Consider the following 19,155-nt stretch of genomic DNA (forward strand, 5'->3'; position numbering starts at 1 on the left):
ATTTGTACTGGGCCGTGTGAATGGGCTTTTGTTTTGTTGACAAACGAATTTAGCCAGGCCCGAACAATGAGGTAAACAGGTTTAAAAGGTGGTTTGTATTTCTTCAGTATTTCTGGGCCTTTAGCTCCATGCTGGGTCAGGCCTGAATGATTTGGACACCCATTTTCCAGGCCTTTAGCTTTATTATGCGTTAGGCCCAATTGAAATGGTCCACTCCATCCATGAGACTAAATTGATGAATTCTATCCTCACATCAGAAAAGTGGGATCTTTTGTCGTTGCCTCAAGCCAGTGGAGATCGTATTGGAGATGGAAGCTAACTCTTGCGCTTCGTCTTGGAGAGGGAAACCTGAAGCCTGGCTCTGCATAAATAGAGGGTTGCATGTCCGTAATGCTGCAACTACGAACTGGGTAAAGCCTCCGTATTTCTTATTTCTTCTCAATGGATTTCGATCAACTGAAACACCCACTAAGATTCCAAATTTGTTTCTTTGCTGCTGCAGGTTCAATTTCCCATTTTAGCACTTGAGCAATTAGTCAGTGTGCAGGAACGAAAAGTTGGTGCGACTCTTCTTCTGGTACGACCCTTCTGTGAATGCCACAATTTATCAAATATACTTTTCTTCCTTTGTTGACCATGTACCACCTCCTCAGATTGAGTATTAGATTTGCCACCATCCTTTGTATTAATTCCAGGAAGCAAAGCAATTTGGTTAATTACACTTTGCTTCTACCCACATGTTCGCATACTTGAATAATTAAGCTTGATCTTTTGTCTTCTTGATCATTAGACCCATTTGACCACCGTTTGCAATTGTTATATATTTGAAGACTCTTGCCACAATTTTTTGTCATCTTCTTTCTTTTGATTGAGTATTGATTTTTGCATGCTTTCCTTTGATTGAGAGATGAGCACGTAGCTAGGCATTCTTGGTTTGACTTGTATTCAAAACCAACTTGCAGCACTTTTGTTCAATTAGATATATTGAAAGCTTTGACTTGCAGCACGTTATGACAAGCTTAAATATATGTAAAGCTATTCATCATAAGCTTGTTTGCTTGACATCTGCAGCAACAGTCTTAGAGACAAAGCAATTGCTTTAAATTTCACCTCTGTCCACCACCACTTCACCACCGTTTTAATTCAAAGCATTCTCCAAAACAATTAACCTTGTTGCACTTTGTCTTTCCTGTTAATTAAATCACCACGACTTTAAATTAACAATTTATTTTAAGACTTCTGTGCTTTTGTATCCAGGCTTAATTTTGTCTCCTCCACCGCTGCTTTTGTACTCATTTAGCAAAAGGACACCTCGATCATCCCTGTTAACAAAGCGAGTATAGAGTCTCTGAGGTAATATTCTTTTATGTCCGTAGCTTTGCTTTAAGTTTGTCTTTCATTTCCTTTTTGTTTACAGGTTACAGAGAAGAATCGAAGACAAAAAAAAAACAAGGGTGAGGCTTCAATCGTTTTGCTCGATGTGATTGGTACTTGGTATGGTTTGCTTTGGAGGTGGTGGTTTATCATACTAGATGGGAGACAAAAAGCTGGGAGGCTCTTTAGTTGTGGCGGGTATTTCTGTTTTTCAAAGAGGGTGAATGTGGAGAGTGATCGGAACTCGACCATTACTGACACTATGTTCCAATGTTGGAATTTGCAGCAGCCAGGATTGTATTAAGACGTCGGACGTTCATGAACGACCATATTAGTCTTAATGCAGGAGGAGATCCCAATGGAGTTTGGCCGTTCATGAACGACCATGGTTGTTTTCAAAAGGATATGGGTTGTTCATGAACAACCCTCCTTTTGTTTGAAGCAAGCTTTTTAGTTCTCTGTCAAAGAAGACAAGAATAGCATGACATGGTGTATACCTGGGCTTCTCCCCTGCAACTTGGCTTGTCGTCACTCTTTATCTCTGCAGAACTTCAACAATTAATTGTTGCTTCTTTTTTCACACTCTGTTCGGCAGAGCTTTAGCTTTTGCTTGCTGATTTCTTCCTCCCCCCTCTTCTCTTCACACCACTTCCTTTATATAGTAGTGTACTTGCTGATCGGATAGCTACCAGCCTCCCCATACTTGTAATTTTAAATTTGAATGAGATGTGTTTATCTCCAACTATATTGCATGATAGTGTATCCATCTTTGACGTTTAAATTGGTCAAACTTTGACTAGCAATATATCTTCTTTGCTTGCCGTTTGAATTTATTCAAAAACAACCAAAATCTTGAATGCAATTATCCACATTTGCTTGCCTTTTCTTTTCTTTTTTTGGTCTCGCAACAGCTTATACAAGCGTATAATTGCGCACCAATAGGGGCTCTTGATTTTTCTGATTTAAAAGACCATCACCATATCATTTCTGGACTCGTGATTTTTTTTTTTTCAGTTTCAGCAAGCGGGTGTTCACCTCCCTGGCGTGGTGAAGTTAAGTCCGCCGACAAGGGGGGAGAAAGCGTCAATTCTACTAGCGGGTTTGTGTTTTAAGTTAACGCTCGAGGAGCAGTGCCTCATAGAGAGGATTAAGGGGTGCTGGCGGAACCGCAACCCGCTCAATCTATGTTTGCTGACCGATTGGGAGCTGCTGGCCGACTTGAAGCTAACCCGTCTGCCTGGTAAGCGTCGTACGCGAACCTATGTCTTGATTAGACGTCCTGACGCTAACTTGTTTCCTTGGTTACTTATGTAGATCATTTTCCAGGCAACAACGCAAGTCACGAGGCATTTGATAAAGCCATGGACCGAGCAGAACTGCAGAACTTCCTTGAGGGTATGTACGCCGCCGGGCTGAACGAGAAGTAGACAGTCGTTGACCCTCAAACTCAGGCGCTAAGCCAGTTGGAGGTTGAGGTAATGATGCTTGTGCCCCATCATTCCCATCTCGCTGTTGCAGGCTAGACTGTCATGCAGCTCGAGTCTGGCGCTGAGCATGGGGCTGTCGGTGGGAGCGATGTCAATGTTGGTCTCGAGAGGACCAAGGAAAGAGTGCTCGCCCAGCAATGTGGATCCCAGAGGGAGAGGGTTGTGCAGACGAAGGAGCTCGTTACCATTACGGGTTTGGAGCCACATGGGTCACTGAGGGCCAGTATCATGGGCACTACTCAGGGTCCTCTGCAGAAGAAACAGCGACAAAATGACCCAGTTGAAGGTGAGGAGGTGGAGGATGCGGTGTTGATTGGGGTCCGCCAGCAAAAGATGGCTAAGCAAGGTCCTCAAACGGTGACGGTGGCCGCTGGCGGGGAAGTACCGACGAGTGGGCTGGACTCGTTTGCCGCTTACACCGAGTTCTTGACGGATCCTGAGCGGGAATTTCTTTTCCACTTATGCGAGCGGCTCGGGTTCGGCGACATGGAAGGGACAGTGTGCTCGACGGCCGTACAACGATCACCGTTTAGCTCAACCTTTGGCCATCTGTCTGTTAGGCTTCATGAGCTGTTCTTAGAGGCATTGAAGTTATCTCCCATTGAGCAGCAACTAAGGGAGGAAGTTGTAGGTCTCCGGAAGGAGTTGAAGGAGACGTCGAAGAAGCTGGCTGACACCGAGCGCCTTCTGTCCAAGGCCGATTGTGACTTGGTGGATATGGGGGGAAGATGATGTTGCCATCAACCAGAATATGGAGCGGAACAACAGGGTGGTGTAGCTAGAGTGCGATATGGCTCTACTGTAGGAGCAAGTGGGTTCCAAGGGCTGGCGTGTCAAGAATCTTCACCGCGAGGTTGCCGCCAAGACGGCGGAGCTGAAAAAGCTGGAAGGCAAGGTTGACCGACAGGGAGTGGAGAGGACCCGTGTTGATGCCGCTGCCATTGAGACCTACAAGCAGTTTCTAGAGTTTAAAGATATTCTAACAGAGGCGGCAAAGGCTGGTGCTGCTACCAACTTCGAAATGCTGAACCAGAACGGTGTCATCAACTGGGACAAGGTGCCTTGGCCTGCCAGGACGTCGAGCCAGCCGCCCTTGCCGGCAGGTAGGCCTACAGTTCATCAAACTAAAGGTGTGCACTCTGGTAGTGGCGAGAGCGGCCGTGGTCCTACGGATGGTTCTCAGTAGACTCCACCGCCTACCTAGTCTGAAGTGTCCTGATCCGAGTTCCTGGCGGCCCACGCACTCGTGGATGGTATCATGGTGACGCCAAGCCCCACCACTCCTGGGTCTATTTAGACAACTCACATGGTCATCCAACCGACGCATGGTGACGATGAAAATGCTACCGCTGCCCCACAGAACCCGTGAAGACAATGCCCTAGCTTCTTTAGCTCTTCTCTTTCTTGTGTTTCCGCTGAGGCCCCAATTTTTTGTATTTGTATTCGGACAACAATTATGGTTGAGGAGTCCCAACCTAAATATATGAAGTATCGTTATTTGTCTCTGAAATTTTGCCAAGTGTGGGATTGTTGCTGATAACATGATTGTGTTGTTTGAATGTTAATATACTGCTAGAGCTTTGACTTGTGCTTTTGTTAATCAATGAAACATTAAAGAAATTAAAATTGTTCCAAGTGCACAATGTAGCGGACGTTGTATGCTAATTGTTGTTGGCGCTTCCAGTTAACTTGTGCTATGGAGAACAATGGTTAGAATAATTCCTCGTTTCATTGATAGCTGAGAGATCAACGTTTACAAAAGAGGGAGAGTACCCGTTGGGTAGCTTCCCTTAGCTAAATATGGTACAAAACTTCAACTAAGTCAAGATGCTCATGGGTATCGGCATGACATTTACTTGTAGTAATACCGGAGGTGTTCGGTATTCCAAGGATGGGTCGTTGTGAGGCCGTCCTTGTCCATTAAGTAGAAAGTGCTGGGGTTGATGACCTTTACTATTTTGTATGGTCCTTCCCAAGTGGGACGGAGTGCCGTTGGCTGTGGAATAACTTCTTTCATAACCCAGTCCCCAACTTGGAGGTTCTGGGCTTTGACTCTGGCGTTGTATAAACGCGATACCTGCTATTTGTTTTGTAAGTTGTGCAAATAGGCCTTGTGGCCCTTTTCCTCAAAGAGATCCGTATCAAGGTTGATGCCTTAGTCGTTGGTCTCAAAGCGGTAGCCCTCAAACCGAGCGGTAGGTTAGGTGACTTCGATGGGTAGGACGGCCTCAGTCCCGAACATCATACAAAACGGTGTTTCACCGTTAGCAGATGTTCGGGTTGTCTGGATGGCCCACAGAACTTCTGGTAGCTTCTCCGCCCATAAACCCTTGGCATCATCAAGTTTCTTCTTGAGCAGTTTCTTGATTATCTTGTTTGCCTCCTTAACTTGTCCTTTGGTTTGGGGGTGGGCCACAGATGCAAAGCTCATCTTGGTGCCCAGGTTAGCATTGAAAGATATGATCTCCTTGTTGTTGAACTGTGCTCTGTTGTCTGTAATGATTGTTTGGGGGACACCGTAGCGGCAATAGATGTTCTTCTAGAGGAAGTGAGTTACCTTGGTGGTAGTTATTGCGGCCAGCGGTTCCGCCTCTATCCATTTGCTGTTGTAATTGATGGCAACAATGATATACTTGAACTACCCTTTAGCGGTTGGTAACTTGCCAACTAGGTTGAGGCCTCAAGTAGAGTGAATCCATGGACTGATGATGTACATACATGTACATTTGCAAACATAATTAGCTATAATGGGCCACGCTCATTGTACCGCCGAAGGTACTAATTCCAACTAAAGGAATGACACGCAGACACACCGCCAGGCAGGCTACAGCCTCAGCGTCGGACCATCTCCAGATCACCGTTGACGCGCCGCCACGCGCCACGCCAAGATGGCATCAGAGGCTTCTGAAACTGGGAACTGAAGCATATCAGTCCCACATCGAAAACAAAGAGAAGATCAACCTCTTCCTCACCTATAAAAGGTTCTCTCCTCTCTCCTCATTGATTACGCATTCAATACTCATCTACTGTTACTCTGTCAATACAAGTACATTGACTAACTTAGGCATCGGAGAGCAGAAGACCGCCCGGCGCGGTCTCCCTCTGACGTCCGTTGTATTTCACTTGACAGATAACGGGAGCTTCGAGAACAACACGAGTACCGATCCGCCCATCGGATCAACGTTAGCTAGGGTCCCGCTACCGCTGGACTTTCAGATATCAACATTGGCGCCGTCTGTGGGAATCCTTGAACAGAAGGTCATCCCGCTACAATCACCATGACTAACGATAGCGGGGGAAACGCTGAGGAGCAGGCAGAACAGCCCGCCATTCCCCAACCCTCCGACCCCGCGATCGGCGTTAACCGCGCACTATTCACAACCCCGGCCAACCCCGGCGGTGAGGCAAATCCAGGCAGCATCCGCCCATCAGGCCAAGATCTCGTCACCATGTACGAGCTAGCACTGGCGGATCTTCACAAGGCAAACAGAGAACGTGAGGAGGAGCGCAGGGAAAAGGCTGAAGCCCAAAGGCAGGTGGCTACACTAATGACACGTTTTGAGGAACTAAAGAAGACGCTGGCGGCCACCGACCGCCGGGCACAGAGTGAGCAGTCACGTAGCACCAGGCGTAGTCGACCCAGCACCGGAACATTGGTACCAGGGCCGGTCGTACAAATGCAGGTACCGCTGAACCCACCTGAGTTGTTGGGAATGGGACCACCGCCCATACCTCAGCTAATGTTAGAGCAGGAGGCGGAATCACTCCCGCACACCAACCGCTCAGAAACCAGGGCGAGGACAGAGGGTAATCAGCCTGTGCCGAGGTGCAGGCCAGCCCAGCGGATTATTCAGACCGATTCCGCCGACGAGGCGACCGCCCAGCTATTGGAAAGGATGCACCAACTGGAGCAGAGATTGATTCGGGCGGAGTCGGGCGTCCCAGCGCCAACTCGGAATCCGCTCTTCACTTCCAGACCCGGGCCCTTTTCCGCTGCAATTCTGCAGGCTGTCAGACCAGCATATGCAAAAACCCCAAAGATGCCGCACTACGGCGGAATGTTCGATCCCTTCGTCCACATGGACACCTTCAAGAAGGTCACCAACAACAAGGGTTTCGACGACGCCACCTTATGCCATTTGTTCAGCGAAACACTGGATGGCGAGGCAATGAACTGGTTCTTTGAATGTCCGCCAGGTTCTGTCGGCTCATTCCATGCACTATCACACGCTTTCCTCTCTCGTTCCATCTTATTGTCCGCCGGGCATCACAACACAAGTCAGCTGTTCAGCGTTAAGCAGGGGGAGGACGAATCACTGAAGGCCTTCGTCATAATGTGGCGGGCGGCAGCGTCTCAGTGCCGCGACCTAGACAAAACTATGGCATCAGCGGCCTTCAGGAAGGGACTTCTCAAGGGACCGTTCCTCTATCACCTCAATTACAGTCATCCCAATGCGACGTATGACCACGTCATGAGTGAGGCGGTCATTCACGCCCAGGCGGAATTCATCACATATGGAGAAACCCCACCACCACCAGCAACGCCAACAAAGTCAACACAACCGTCCTCCAGTCACCAGGAAACCGATAACAAAACCCCCCCAGCACCACCAACTGACAAGAAAAGGGAGTGGCAGCAGGGCCACCACCAGAACAAGCGGCAGAAGGACCAGCCTTACAACAGGGGAAACCGCCCAACCCATGGAGATAACCGCAACAAGCAGGCTGAGTCCTCGCAGCGGTATGCAGTTTTCACGGTTTTAACGGCCTCATATGAAGATATCTATAATCAGTGCAAGGATCATATTCCACCGCCACCCCCTCCAAAGTACCCAAAAACGGGTAAACCCAGGAACACCGGCAAGTGGTGCAAATACCACGAGGACAGCAGCCACAATACCAATAGCTGCAATGCTCTCAAAACAGCCGTTGAGACCTTGTACCGTGACGGCAAGATGGAACAGTTCAGGGTGCGCCAACCACCACTAGTAATTGCCAACGTCGAGACCTTGGGCCGCATCAACACCATCGATGGCGGTGCTCCAATCACCAACATGTCCCACAGGGCAAGAAAGCGCTATGCACGCGCTAATCATCCGAAGGAAGTCTGCAACATCCGCTATGAAAGATCCGCCAAACTCCCAAGATCAGGTTGGGAACCTATTACCTTCTCAGAGGAGGAGGAACGCGGAGTGCATTTACCCCACGATGACCCATTCTTGGTCGATGCCATTCTTGGCAAATTCTCAGTGGGGAGAATCTTAGTGGATAGCGGATCCGCTGTCAACGTTATCTTCAGCGGTTGCTACGACCATCTCAAACGAAACAAAAAACTACTCTAGGATCACGAGCCACTGCTCAGCTTTTCCGGTGACGTCACACAACCGCTAGGGTCGGATTACATGCGCTTGGTTATTGGCACTAGTCCGTGCATGGCGGAGGTGCATACGGAGTTCATTATCGTCGACTGTGTCAGTTCATACAACGCCATCATTGGTCGACCAGCGCTTAACAAGCTCAAGTGCATCATTGTCGGGTACATGCTTCTCATGAAGTTCCCCATACCCAACGGCACGGGCTGTGTGAGGGGAAGCCAGCAGCTGGCACGAGAATGTTATTCAACGACTATAACGCGGTCAGCGCGCCGCCATGAAATTCTGACAGTGGGTAACGAGGCACCGCCACCAAACATCTTTGAGGATCCTAGGGATGAGGAGGAGAAATATGTAAGGAAGGAGCCGGTCAACCCGGGCACGTCGTTAAAGGTTGTCTGCATCTCAGACGAACACCCTGAGCGGACAGTCCGCATAGGCGCCCAACTAGATCCAGAGGTGGAGGCAGAACTCACTCAATTCCTGCGTGACAACGCCGCCGTCTTTGCATGGTCCTACGCGGACATGCCAGGTATCTCCCCTGAAATTATCACTCATAAGCTGACCATCAAACCCTCCTTTTACCCTATCAAGCAGAAGCGGAGGGCCTTTGATGAGGAAAAATACCGGGCAATCGGAGAGGAGGTCGCCAAACTACGGGACATTGGGTTCATCCGCCAAGTCATCTATCCCCAGTGGATCTCAAATTTGGTAATGGTAAAAAAGCCCAGCGGCAAGTGGCGGATGTGCGTCGACTTCAAAAATCTCAACAAGGCATGCCCAAAGGATAGTTTCCCGCTACCTCGTATTGATCAGTTAGTCGATTCAACTGCCGGACACGAGCTCCTCAGCATGATGGACGCTTTCTCCGAATACAATCAGATCAGGATGCACCCCAGCGACCAGGAATGCACCACCTTCACCACCGATAAAGGCCTCTATTGCTACAATGTCATGCCTTTCGGTCTGAAGAACGCCGGTGCAACTTACTAGCGGTTGATGAACGCCATGTTCGCTGAGCATCTGGGCAAAATCATCGAGGTCTACGTGGACGACATGCTAGTTAAGAGCATAAAGGCCAGTGGGCATGTGGCAAACCTCAGGATCATAGTAACCATCCTCCTGGCCTATGATATGCGCCTCAACCCAGAAAAATGTTTCTTTGCAGTCACCGCTAGCAAATTTCTCGGTTACATCGTCAGCGAGCGAGGTATCGAGGCTAACCCGGATAAGGTACAGGCCATCCTTAACCTGGTGAACCCCGAGTATAAGGTGGACGTCCAGTGCCTCCAGGGCAAGTTAACCGCCCTTTCTCGATTCATCTCTCGACTCACTGATAGGTGTGCCCCATTCTTCAAACTACTCAAAACAACTCACAAGAAGGTCATTGACTGGAACCCAGAGTGTCAGGCAGCGTTCCAGGGCCTAAAGGAATACCTGGCGGCAGTCCCTCTCCTTTCTGTCCCTGTGCAGGGAGAAACACTGTTCATCTATCTAGCGGTCTCGGCAACGGCGATAAGTTGCGCCATTGTCCGGCGGGAAGGCCAGGATGAGCTCCCAGTATTCTACGCCGGCAGAGGCATGAACGGAGCAGAAACAAGATATTCACCGTTGGAGCAACTGGCCCTCGCACTTATCGTTGCCGCCAGACGCCTCCGGCAGTACTTCCAGGCTCACACCATCCATGTGTTAACCGATCAACCGCTGAGGCAAGTGATGCAGAACCCTGAACACTCGGGGCGCCTCAGTAAGTGGGCCATTGAGCTCAGCGAATTCGACATAGAGTATAAGCCAAGAACCGCCATGAAGGGCCAGGCAGTGGCGGACTTCATCGCTGAACTTACTGAGCGTCAGCCGGAACCCGGTACTCAAACAGAGCCCGGAACAGAAATAGTAAACGGTGAGGAGGCAACTCCCCTACGGTCAGATTGGAACCTGCACGTGGACGGCTCCGCTTGCGCCAAGGCCAGCGGCGCCGGAGTCATCTTAACAGGACCCGGGGGACTGAACGCGGAGTACGCGTTGAAATTCAACTTCAAAGCTTCAAACAATATGGCGGAATACGAGGCACTTGTCGCCGGTCTACTCCTCGCCATTGACTCAGGAGCTGACAGCGTCAACATATTCAGCGACTCGCAACTAGTCATTAACCAAGTCAACGACAGCTTCCAGGCTAAGGACCAGCAGTTAGCGGCATATTTGGGGTACGTCAAAACGTTGCTAAAAAGTTCAAATTTCACACCATCACACAAATCCCCAGGGAAAAGAACGCTAAAGCTGATTCACTGGCGAGACTGGCAACCGCCCAACCACATCAGAGTCCAGCGGACACAAGGGTGGAGTACCTAGACAAGCCAAGTATCACAAAGACCCTGGCGGAGATTTTCAACATTCAGGTCAATCCCAGCTGGATGGACGAGATCATTGCATATAAGCACAGCGGCACATTGCCTGAAGACAAAGTCCACGCAAGACAGCTCAAGCGCAGGGCAACCCGCTACAACATCCAGGACGGTAAGCTTTACCGCCAGGGATTCACCCATCCCAACCTCCGCTGTCTAACCCCAGAGGAGGGAAAGGTCGTCCTAGCAGAAATCCATGGCGGGGAATGCGGAAACCACTCGGGCGCCAGATCCTTGGCTAACCGCACAATGCGACAAGGTTACTTCTGGCCCACGCTTGGTGATGACGCCTGGCGGATTTCGAGGTCTTGCCACAAATGCCAACATTTTGCAGATCTCCCACACGCACTGGCAGAACCACTCTCAGTCATCATCGGCCCATGGATTCATTCCACGTGGGGCCTTGATTTGATGGGAAAGTTCCAAACCGCCAAGGACCAGTTCAAGTACATCATTGTCGCTATCGACTACAACAGTAAGTGGGTAGAAGCGGAGCCACAGACGGCAATAACTACCGCAAAGGTAATTCGCTTCCTTTGGAAGAATATCTACTGCCGTTATGGCGTCCCACATACAATCATTACAGACAACGGCACACAGTTCAACAATAAGGAACTCATCTCATTTGCCGCCAACCTGGGCACCAAATTAAGTTTTGCATCTGTCGCCCATCCCCAAACCAACGGCCAGGTCGAAGCAGCAAACAAGATAATCAAGAAGCTGCTAAAAAAGAAGCTCGACGACGCCAAGGGTTTGTGGGCGGAAAAACTTCCAGAGGTCCTATGGGCCATCCGGACAACTCCAACTACCGCCACCGGCGAAACTCCTTTTTGTATGATGTTCGGCACAGAAGCTGTCCTTCCTATTGAGGTAACTCAGCCCACCGCTAGGGTCAACGGCTACTGCCCAGAGACCAACAGCAACGGCGTCAACTTGGACAGGGACCTCCTAGAGGAAAAAAGACACAAGGCCCATTTACACAATTTACAAAACAAACAACGGGTATCGCGTTTCTACAACGCCAGGGTCAAGGCCCGGAACCTCCAATTGGGGGACTCGGTCATGAAGGAAGTCATCCCGCCACCAACAAAACTCCGCCCAACATGGGAAGGCCCGTACAAAATTGTGGAAGTCGTTAGCCCAGGCACCTTCTACTTAATGGACAAAGACGGCGTCACATCGACCCACCCTTGGAATACTGAACACCTTCGGTATTATTACAAATAGTCAAACCGCTACCCAAGAGCATCTTGACTTAGCTAAATTTTTGTTCAAATATTTAGCTAAGGGAAGCTACCCAACGGGTACTACCCCACTTTTGTACACTGATCCGTCAGCTATCAATGAAACGAGGAATTATTCAAACCATTGTTACCAAGTCTAGCACTGAGGGCAACTGGCAACGCCAGCTATCGTCGGTGGACTTCGTCCGCTACGTGGTGTACTTGGACCAATCTTAATTCCTTTAATGTTTCATTGATCGACAGAAGAAATATATATAACCCAAAACACTAGCACTTGCAAACACATCATGGCAAACCAATTCAGAAATTTATTTCACTTTCAATATTCTTTACAAGCTGTCGTGACTCAGCGGCCACAAAACAAAACCAAAAAAAAACAAACTAGGAAAGTCTCCAGCGGCCTCGGCCGGCTTCAGGGGTTGCCTTCGACATTTTCTGCTTCAGCGGGCGGCGGCACGATCGATCGACTCGCTTGGTCAGACCCTCGCGCCGTCGGACTGGGGGTCTCCATGGTACCATCCGCCCGGGTGTGTGCCTCCAGGAATCCAGCACGTGACACCTCCGACGGGGTGGGGTGGGGAGTCTGCTGGGACCCTTCCGCCGGATGAGCGCCACTTTCTCCGCTGCCCGAGCAGGCACCTCCGGCTGGGGCAGGCACGTCTGTCTCCGGCGGGATACTCTCAGCCAGCGGCGCGTTAGGCTGTGACGCTTTGGCGAAGTCAACGGCGCCCTTCCGCTTCAGCATGTCTATATTTGCTCGGGCCCCAGCCTTCGCCGACTCGGTCATTGCCTTCTTAAACTCCGCCGACTGCTTGAACGCCTCAACGGCGGCGGCCGCAGCGGTACTCCCTTCAGCCCTCAGCCGGGTAACCTCACCCCCCAGCCGCTTCACTTCAGCCATTCTGTCGGCGGACTCCCGCTGCACAATAATGAGTTTTTTATCCTTGGCGGCTATCCGCTCCTGCAGCAGGACGATGTCTTGCTCCAACTTGGAGACATATTCATTCCTCTCCAAGTCCCGCTCAATGGCTACGTTGAGCTTACTGCGGACGTCGGCATAATCACATTCCGCCTTGGCAAACCCCCGCTCCGCCTCCGCCAGCTTCTCCTTCGCCTCCGCCAACTCCCTCTGGAGACCTTGGATTTCATCCCTGAGCTCCCCCTCAATCAGGGGCCGCTTCGACGCCGCTACGAACATGTCGTGCAGTCCCACCGATATTTGACCAAACGCCGAGCTGAAGGGCGATTGGTCAATTGCCGTGGGGCGCGAGATACCCGCTAGGCCGCCGAACCCTAGCCGTTCGCATAGATGGAAGAGGAACTCCCGCTCACCATCTGTCATGAACGCAGCATACTCAGCAAACGAGTCCAGATCACTAACGGCGGGCGCCTCTCCCTCCACCGCAACAGTTTTCGAAGGAGCTTGGCGAGCCTTCTTCTGTCGGCGGGCCCCGATTACCTCAACCTCCTCTTCCTCTTCCTCGTCAGGAGAATCAACCTGCGGCGTTTTCTCTCCAGCGCCCTTTGGTTCCCGGCGGCGGTCCTCGTCACCCTCACTGGCGGCCACGCCTCTGAGCAGGCATCCACTCCTTCTGTTGCCCAGCCGCAACGCTTCCCCTCTCCCCGCCAGCCGCTTGGGTCCCCGTCTGCACTACCGGCAGACCATCCTCACCAAGATGGGAGTGATGCGGCATAGGCAGCACCACAGGAACCTCGGACTGACTCAGTGCCAGTGTCTCGGGGTTCACCAGCGTCTGCTGAGCCGCCAGCCCCTCGGCGTACGTGGCCTCCAGAAAGTCGTCTATCTCCACGCGGTCCATGGCCTTTTCGAAAGCGTCGCGACTTGATTTATTACCCGGCGGAGTTTCTAAAAAAAAAAAAAAGCAAAGGAAAAAAATTTTTAGTCAGTCCAGTTCACACTTACAAAAAAAAAGGGAGAAAACGGTCTGGCGGAGATTTCTCACCAATGGAACGCGTTAGCCGCTGGTCGACCAGCAACTCCCAACCGGTCAGAAGTCAGAAATCTAGCAAGTTGCGGTTCCGCCAGCAACCTCTGATCCTCGCTACGCGGCACTCTTCTTCGCGCGTTAGCGTGTACCGCAGTCCCGCTGCACAAAAACGGTAATCGTTAGTGACAATACAAGTGCAAATACGTAAACCCGCCAACTACGTTCAGCGGAAACCGGTTACCAACCTCGAATGGGTTGGAACTCCGACTTAATCCTAAATGTCGGCCCTTCCTCGTTCGATCTGGCGTGATACTCCCAACCCTCTGTGGCGACGCAGAAGGTCCCCGCCAGTAGGACATCGAGTCCCTTAGATTCTCGATCAGCTTGGGCGCTCCCTGCGCGTGGCTCAAGTTCACTTGCCCTTTGCAACCTCGGCACTTCACGTACACCAGCTCATAGAAGTGAAGCACTTCCGCCACAGTAGGCCCCTCGCACCCGGACAACCGCCAAAGTGAGTTCATGGCCAACATCAACCGCCACATGTTGGGGCAAATCTGACCAAACGCAAGGCCAAATTCGCACACCAGGATTTGGAGATTTAGCACCAGCGGGAATGTCACTCCTTGGCGGAATATCGCCTCATGAACGGCAGCAAGTCCCGCCGGGAGAATCGAGGCCTTCTCATCCGCTGTCGGCGGGCGCAACTTTACGGAGCCCGGCAACCGAAACGTCTGCTTCATTCGGTTAATGGCGGCGGCGTCCATCCGCCCTCCTGCCTCGTCGACGGCGGTGCCATCCGAGAGGAACCACGCCGACTCAGCATTCTGCCCCGCTACTTCTCCTTCTCCAGCGGAGCCGCTAGCAGCACTGTTGCTTGCCAAACGCTCATCACGCTTAGCTTTGGCAGCAGCGGCCTCACCCGCCATTGAGCTCTCTGGACGCGAACCACGACCCATAGCTACTTCCCAGGGGATGGTCTGGAGTGGCTCAACTTCCAACGGTTCTGGCAGTGAGGTTCCTGCATGGGCAGACGGACGCAACGAATCAATAAAAATCCTATCCGCCGTGTTGAACGACACGTCAGACCCGGAATCCTCACTGCTCGAAATCTCTATGACTTTAGCCATCCCAAACCCTAAAACCCACATCAGTTAGCACAAACACAGATCTAGCCTATTCTCACATCAGTTATAGCCAAGGACATCAAGAACAAAACCCAGAAAATGCCAAAATAGGAACAAACGCACTCAACCCAGATTCGGCCATCTAAATCCCTAAGCACCAACGCTTTGCCAACCACAATTCAACCCCCCCCCCCCCCCCCCCCCCAAAAAAAAAATCTCATTTTACACCTCAGAACACACCCAACAAAACCGACAATCATCCCAGAAAGACAAAAACAAGAACCAGAAAATAGCAAACCCACTGAAACAAAAATAAAAGAGGAGGAATCCAGGTACCAACCTCGGTGATGAAGTCTACGACACGGTGGTGCACGGTAATCTTAGGGGGCTGCGATCGTCGTCTCTCCAGGAACTGTATCCCCAGGCTTCGGCAAACTCTTTCTTCGGTCTCGGACAAACGGAGCTTGAAGACGATGACTGGGTTTTCAAATTTTCAGAGTGATGAAATCTCTCAAGGTTCCCCCCCCCTTTTATGTCAACATCAACGCGTCCTAAGCCGTCCGCTCCGTAACGACATCACATACCAGCCGTACACGTGTCGTAACCCTCTACTCACTCTCCGGAGTACCCGAGGCGTCACCTCGGTTACGAAACCCACATTTACTGTCATTAAATGCAAGAAGACGGACAGGCTTAGGAGACAAGCCTACGCACGCTAACCCTCTATGGGTTCGATGCGTGTTAACCACCACGGGGACGACTTCACAATACCGCCCGAAGTCTCCGCTGAGCAAAATCCCGCCACCGAAACTTCTCACTGGTCATCTTCTGAGTGATGAGGTATCCGCTGAGCGAAACCCCGCCAGCGGAACTTCTCGCTATACCGTCCTGCAAGCTGGGTATCTTCCGCTGTACACCTCTGGCGGAACCCACTTTCATCTTGCAAACTGCGTGCTTTGTTTAGACGCAGTATCGTTCAAACAAAATACTGCCAGGCACGTCAGCCGGACACTGCTTCCTGCTACATTTAGCGGGGGGACATCCGCCAAAACGCTTATCCCGAGGCTACGCCTCTCTGACAACGACCGCCACGCGGCGTTACCGTCAGACCGTCCCTACGGAACACGGGGACTAGTCAACAGTCTACGACGGCCCTGATCAGGCACGTTGACCCCCGTCATCTGGGTGCTAAACATTGGGCTCGCTACCTAACACCCTCTGCTCCGTGCAGCTCCCCCTCAACAAACAACTTGCCGACCATCCGGAGGTCTATCTTCGCCGGGGAGTGGGGGACTCCCTGGGGGGCCCAGCAGGGGCCCACCCGAAAGGGTATAAAGCGTTTGCTCAGTAAAACCAACGGTTGACAACGCACTGACGCTAATTATGCTCTTGCAAGTCTAGCGGAAGAAAACGCTTCAAACCGCCGAACAACTCCCCAACCAAGATTGCCCTCCTTGACTGGGGACTTGGGGGACTTGTACATACATGTACATTTGCAAACATAATTAGCTATAATGGGCCATGCTCATTGTACCGCCGAAGGTACTAATTCCAACTAAAGGAATGACACGCAGACACACCGCCAGGCAGGCTACAACCTCAGCGTCGGACCATCTCCAGATCACCGTTGACGCGCCGCCACGCGCCACGCCAAGATGGCATCAGAGGCTTCTGAAACTGGGAACTGAAGCATATCAGTCCCACATCGAAAACAAAGAGAAGATCAACCTCTTCCTCACCTATAAAAGGTTCTCTCCTCTCTCCTCATTGATTACGCATTCAATACTCATCTACTGTTACTCTGTCAATACAAGTACATTGACTAACTTAGGCATCGGAGAGCAGAAGACCGCCCGGCGCGGTCTCCCTCTGACGTCCGTTGTATTTCACTTGACAGATAACGGGAGCTTCGAGAACAACACGAGTACCGATCCGCCCATCGGATCAACGTTAGCTAGGGTCCCGCTACCGCTGGACTTTCAGATATCAACAGATGATTATCGAGAGAGGCTCTTCAGGGCATGAGGGAGGTCAGCGTATTGTTGACAATTGTGGTAGGACTTGGAGACTTCTCTGGCGTCGTCGCTGAGCGTGGGCCAAAAGTACCCATGCCTCATGGTACGATTTTCCAGGGACCTGGCACCTGGCACCTGAATGATTTCTACATTCCCCGGCGTGTATCATTTCCAGAACGACCTTTCCCTCCTCTAGGGTCAATCACTGGAGGTTTGGATGGGTGAACCCTTGGCGGTAAAGCTTGCCGTTTTGTATGTTATAGCGGGTTACTCTCTGCTTGACTTGCCACGCTTCGACCTTGTCGGTTAGTAGCGTTCCATTGCGCTTGTATTCGAGTATCTCATCCATTCAGCTGGGGCTTACTTCAATGTTGAAGATTTCCGCCAAGGTTTTGGTGATGCTTAGCTTGTCAAGGCATTCCACCCTTGTGTCTGCTAGACTTTGGTGTGGTTGAGCGGTTGCTAATCTTGCCAGCGAATCAGCCTTGTCGTTCTTTTCCCTGGGGATTTGTGTGATGTTGTGGAATTTGAATTTTCTGAAGAGAGTCTTGACGTATCCCAAGTATGCCACTAGCTGCTTGTCTTTGGCTTGGAAATTGTCGTTGACCTACTTGACAACTAGTTGGAAGTCGTTGAATATGTTGACACTGTCAGCGGCTGAGTCGATGGCGAGGAGCAAGCCTGCGATGAGTGCTTCATACTCCGCCATGTTGTTTGAGGCAGTGAAATTGAACTTTAATGCATACTCCACATTCAGTTCCCCTGGCCCTGTTAAGATAACTCCGGCACCGCAGGCCTTGGCGCAGGCCGAGCCATCCACATGTAGGTTCCAGTCTGACTGTTGTTTGAGTGTGGGTTCTTCAGTGGTTATCATTGCTGTGTTGCCGTCTTCCGCCTTGGGGTTGGGTTCGTCATGACGCTCAGTGAGCTCAGCGATGAAGTCCGCTACCGCCCTGCCTTTCATGGTGGTACGTGGCCTGTATTCAATATCTAACTTGCTGAGCTCGATAGCCTATTTGCTGAGGCGTCCCTAGTGCTCGGGGTTCTGCATAACCTGTTTCAGTGGTTGATTTGTCAAGACGTGGATTATGTGGGCTTGGAAGTACTGGCGGAGACTCCTAGAGGCAACGATGAGTGCGAGGGCGAGCTGCTCTAAGGGGGTGTATCTAGTTTCAGCGCCGTTCATGCCTCTGCCAGCTTAGAACACCGGGAGCTCGTCTTGTCCCTCTCTTCGTACAATGGCGCAGCTGACCGTTGAAGGGGATACCGCTAGATTTATGTAAAGTACTTCGCCCTGTACAGGGATGGAGAGCAGTGGGATTGCTGCTAAATACTCCTTCAAACTTTGAAACGCTGCCTCACAGTTCGGGGTCTAGCCAATTTCCTTCTTGTGGGTTCTCTTCATGACCTTGAAGAATGAAAGACATCTGTCGGTGAGTTTAGAGATGAACCGAGAAAGGGCGATTAGATTGCCTTAGAGGCTTTGAATGTGTACTTTCCACACTGGGGACTTCATGTTGAGGATGGCTTGCACTTTGTTAGGATTAGCCTCTATGCCTCATTCGCTGACGATGTAACCCAGAAATTTGCTAGCGGTGACGCCAAAAAAATATTTTTCCGGGTTAAGGCACATAATGTAGGCTAAGACAATGGCGAATATGATGCGGAGGTTTCCCACGTGCCTGCTGGCCTTGATGCTCTTGACTAGCATGTCATCCACGTAGACTTCAATTATTTTGCCGAGATGCTCAGCGAACATGGCGTTCATCAACCGTTGGTATGTTGCCCTAGCGTTCTTCAATCCGAAAGGCATGATATTGTAACAGTATAGGCCCTTGTCGGTTGTGAAGGTGGTGCACTCTTGGTCGTCGGGGTGCATCTTGATTTGATTATATCCTGCGAAAGCATTCATCATGTTGAGCAGCTCATGCCCTGCTGTTGCATCGACCAGCTGATCAATGCGGGGCAGCGGGAAACTATCCTTTGGGCATGCCTTGTTAAGACCCTTGAAGTCTACACACATTCACCACTTTCCACTGGGTTTCTTCACCATAACCAAGTTGAAAATCCATTGGGGGTAATTGACTTGGCCGATGAACCCAATGCCCTGCAGCTTTATGACTTCCTCCCTTATTGCACGATATCTTTCTTCGTCAAAGGTCCTTCTCTTCTGCTTTATTGGATAGAA

General features: G+C 50.8%; 1 protein-coding gene across 2 annotated transcripts; it reads left to right on the plus strand.

Annotated features, from left to right (window-relative positions):
- Positions 1–268: 268 nt before the first annotated feature.
- LOC112186165 lies at positions 269–2,119 on the plus strand. Of its 2 annotated transcripts, XR_002930661.2 has the most exons (4): positions 269–410; positions 503–577; positions 1,258–1,353; positions 1,418–2,119. XR_002930661.2 is itself a non-coding variant. In XM_040515758.1 (3 exons), exons 1-3 carry the CDS (start codon positions 309–311, stop codon positions 1,676–1,678), a joined length of 438 nt encoding a protein of 145 aa, XP_040371692.1. In that variant the 5' UTR covers positions 275–308; the 3' UTR covers positions 1,679–2,119. The 2 variants fall into 2 exon arrangements, 1 of the variants encoding a protein (XP_040371692.1); XM_040515758.1 differs by lacking the exon at positions 1,258–1,353 and having other exon boundaries at positions 275–410.
- The last annotated feature ends 17,036 nt before the right edge of the window (positions 2,120–19,155 follow it).

The sequence above is a fragment of the Rosa chinensis genome, chromosome 2 (genome assembly GCF_002994745.2).
Source record: "Rosa chinensis cultivar Old Blush chromosome 2, RchiOBHm-V2, whole genome shotgun sequence".
NCBI classification, from domain to species: domain Eukaryota; kingdom Viridiplantae; phylum Streptophyta; class Magnoliopsida; order Rosales; family Rosaceae; genus Rosa; species Rosa chinensis.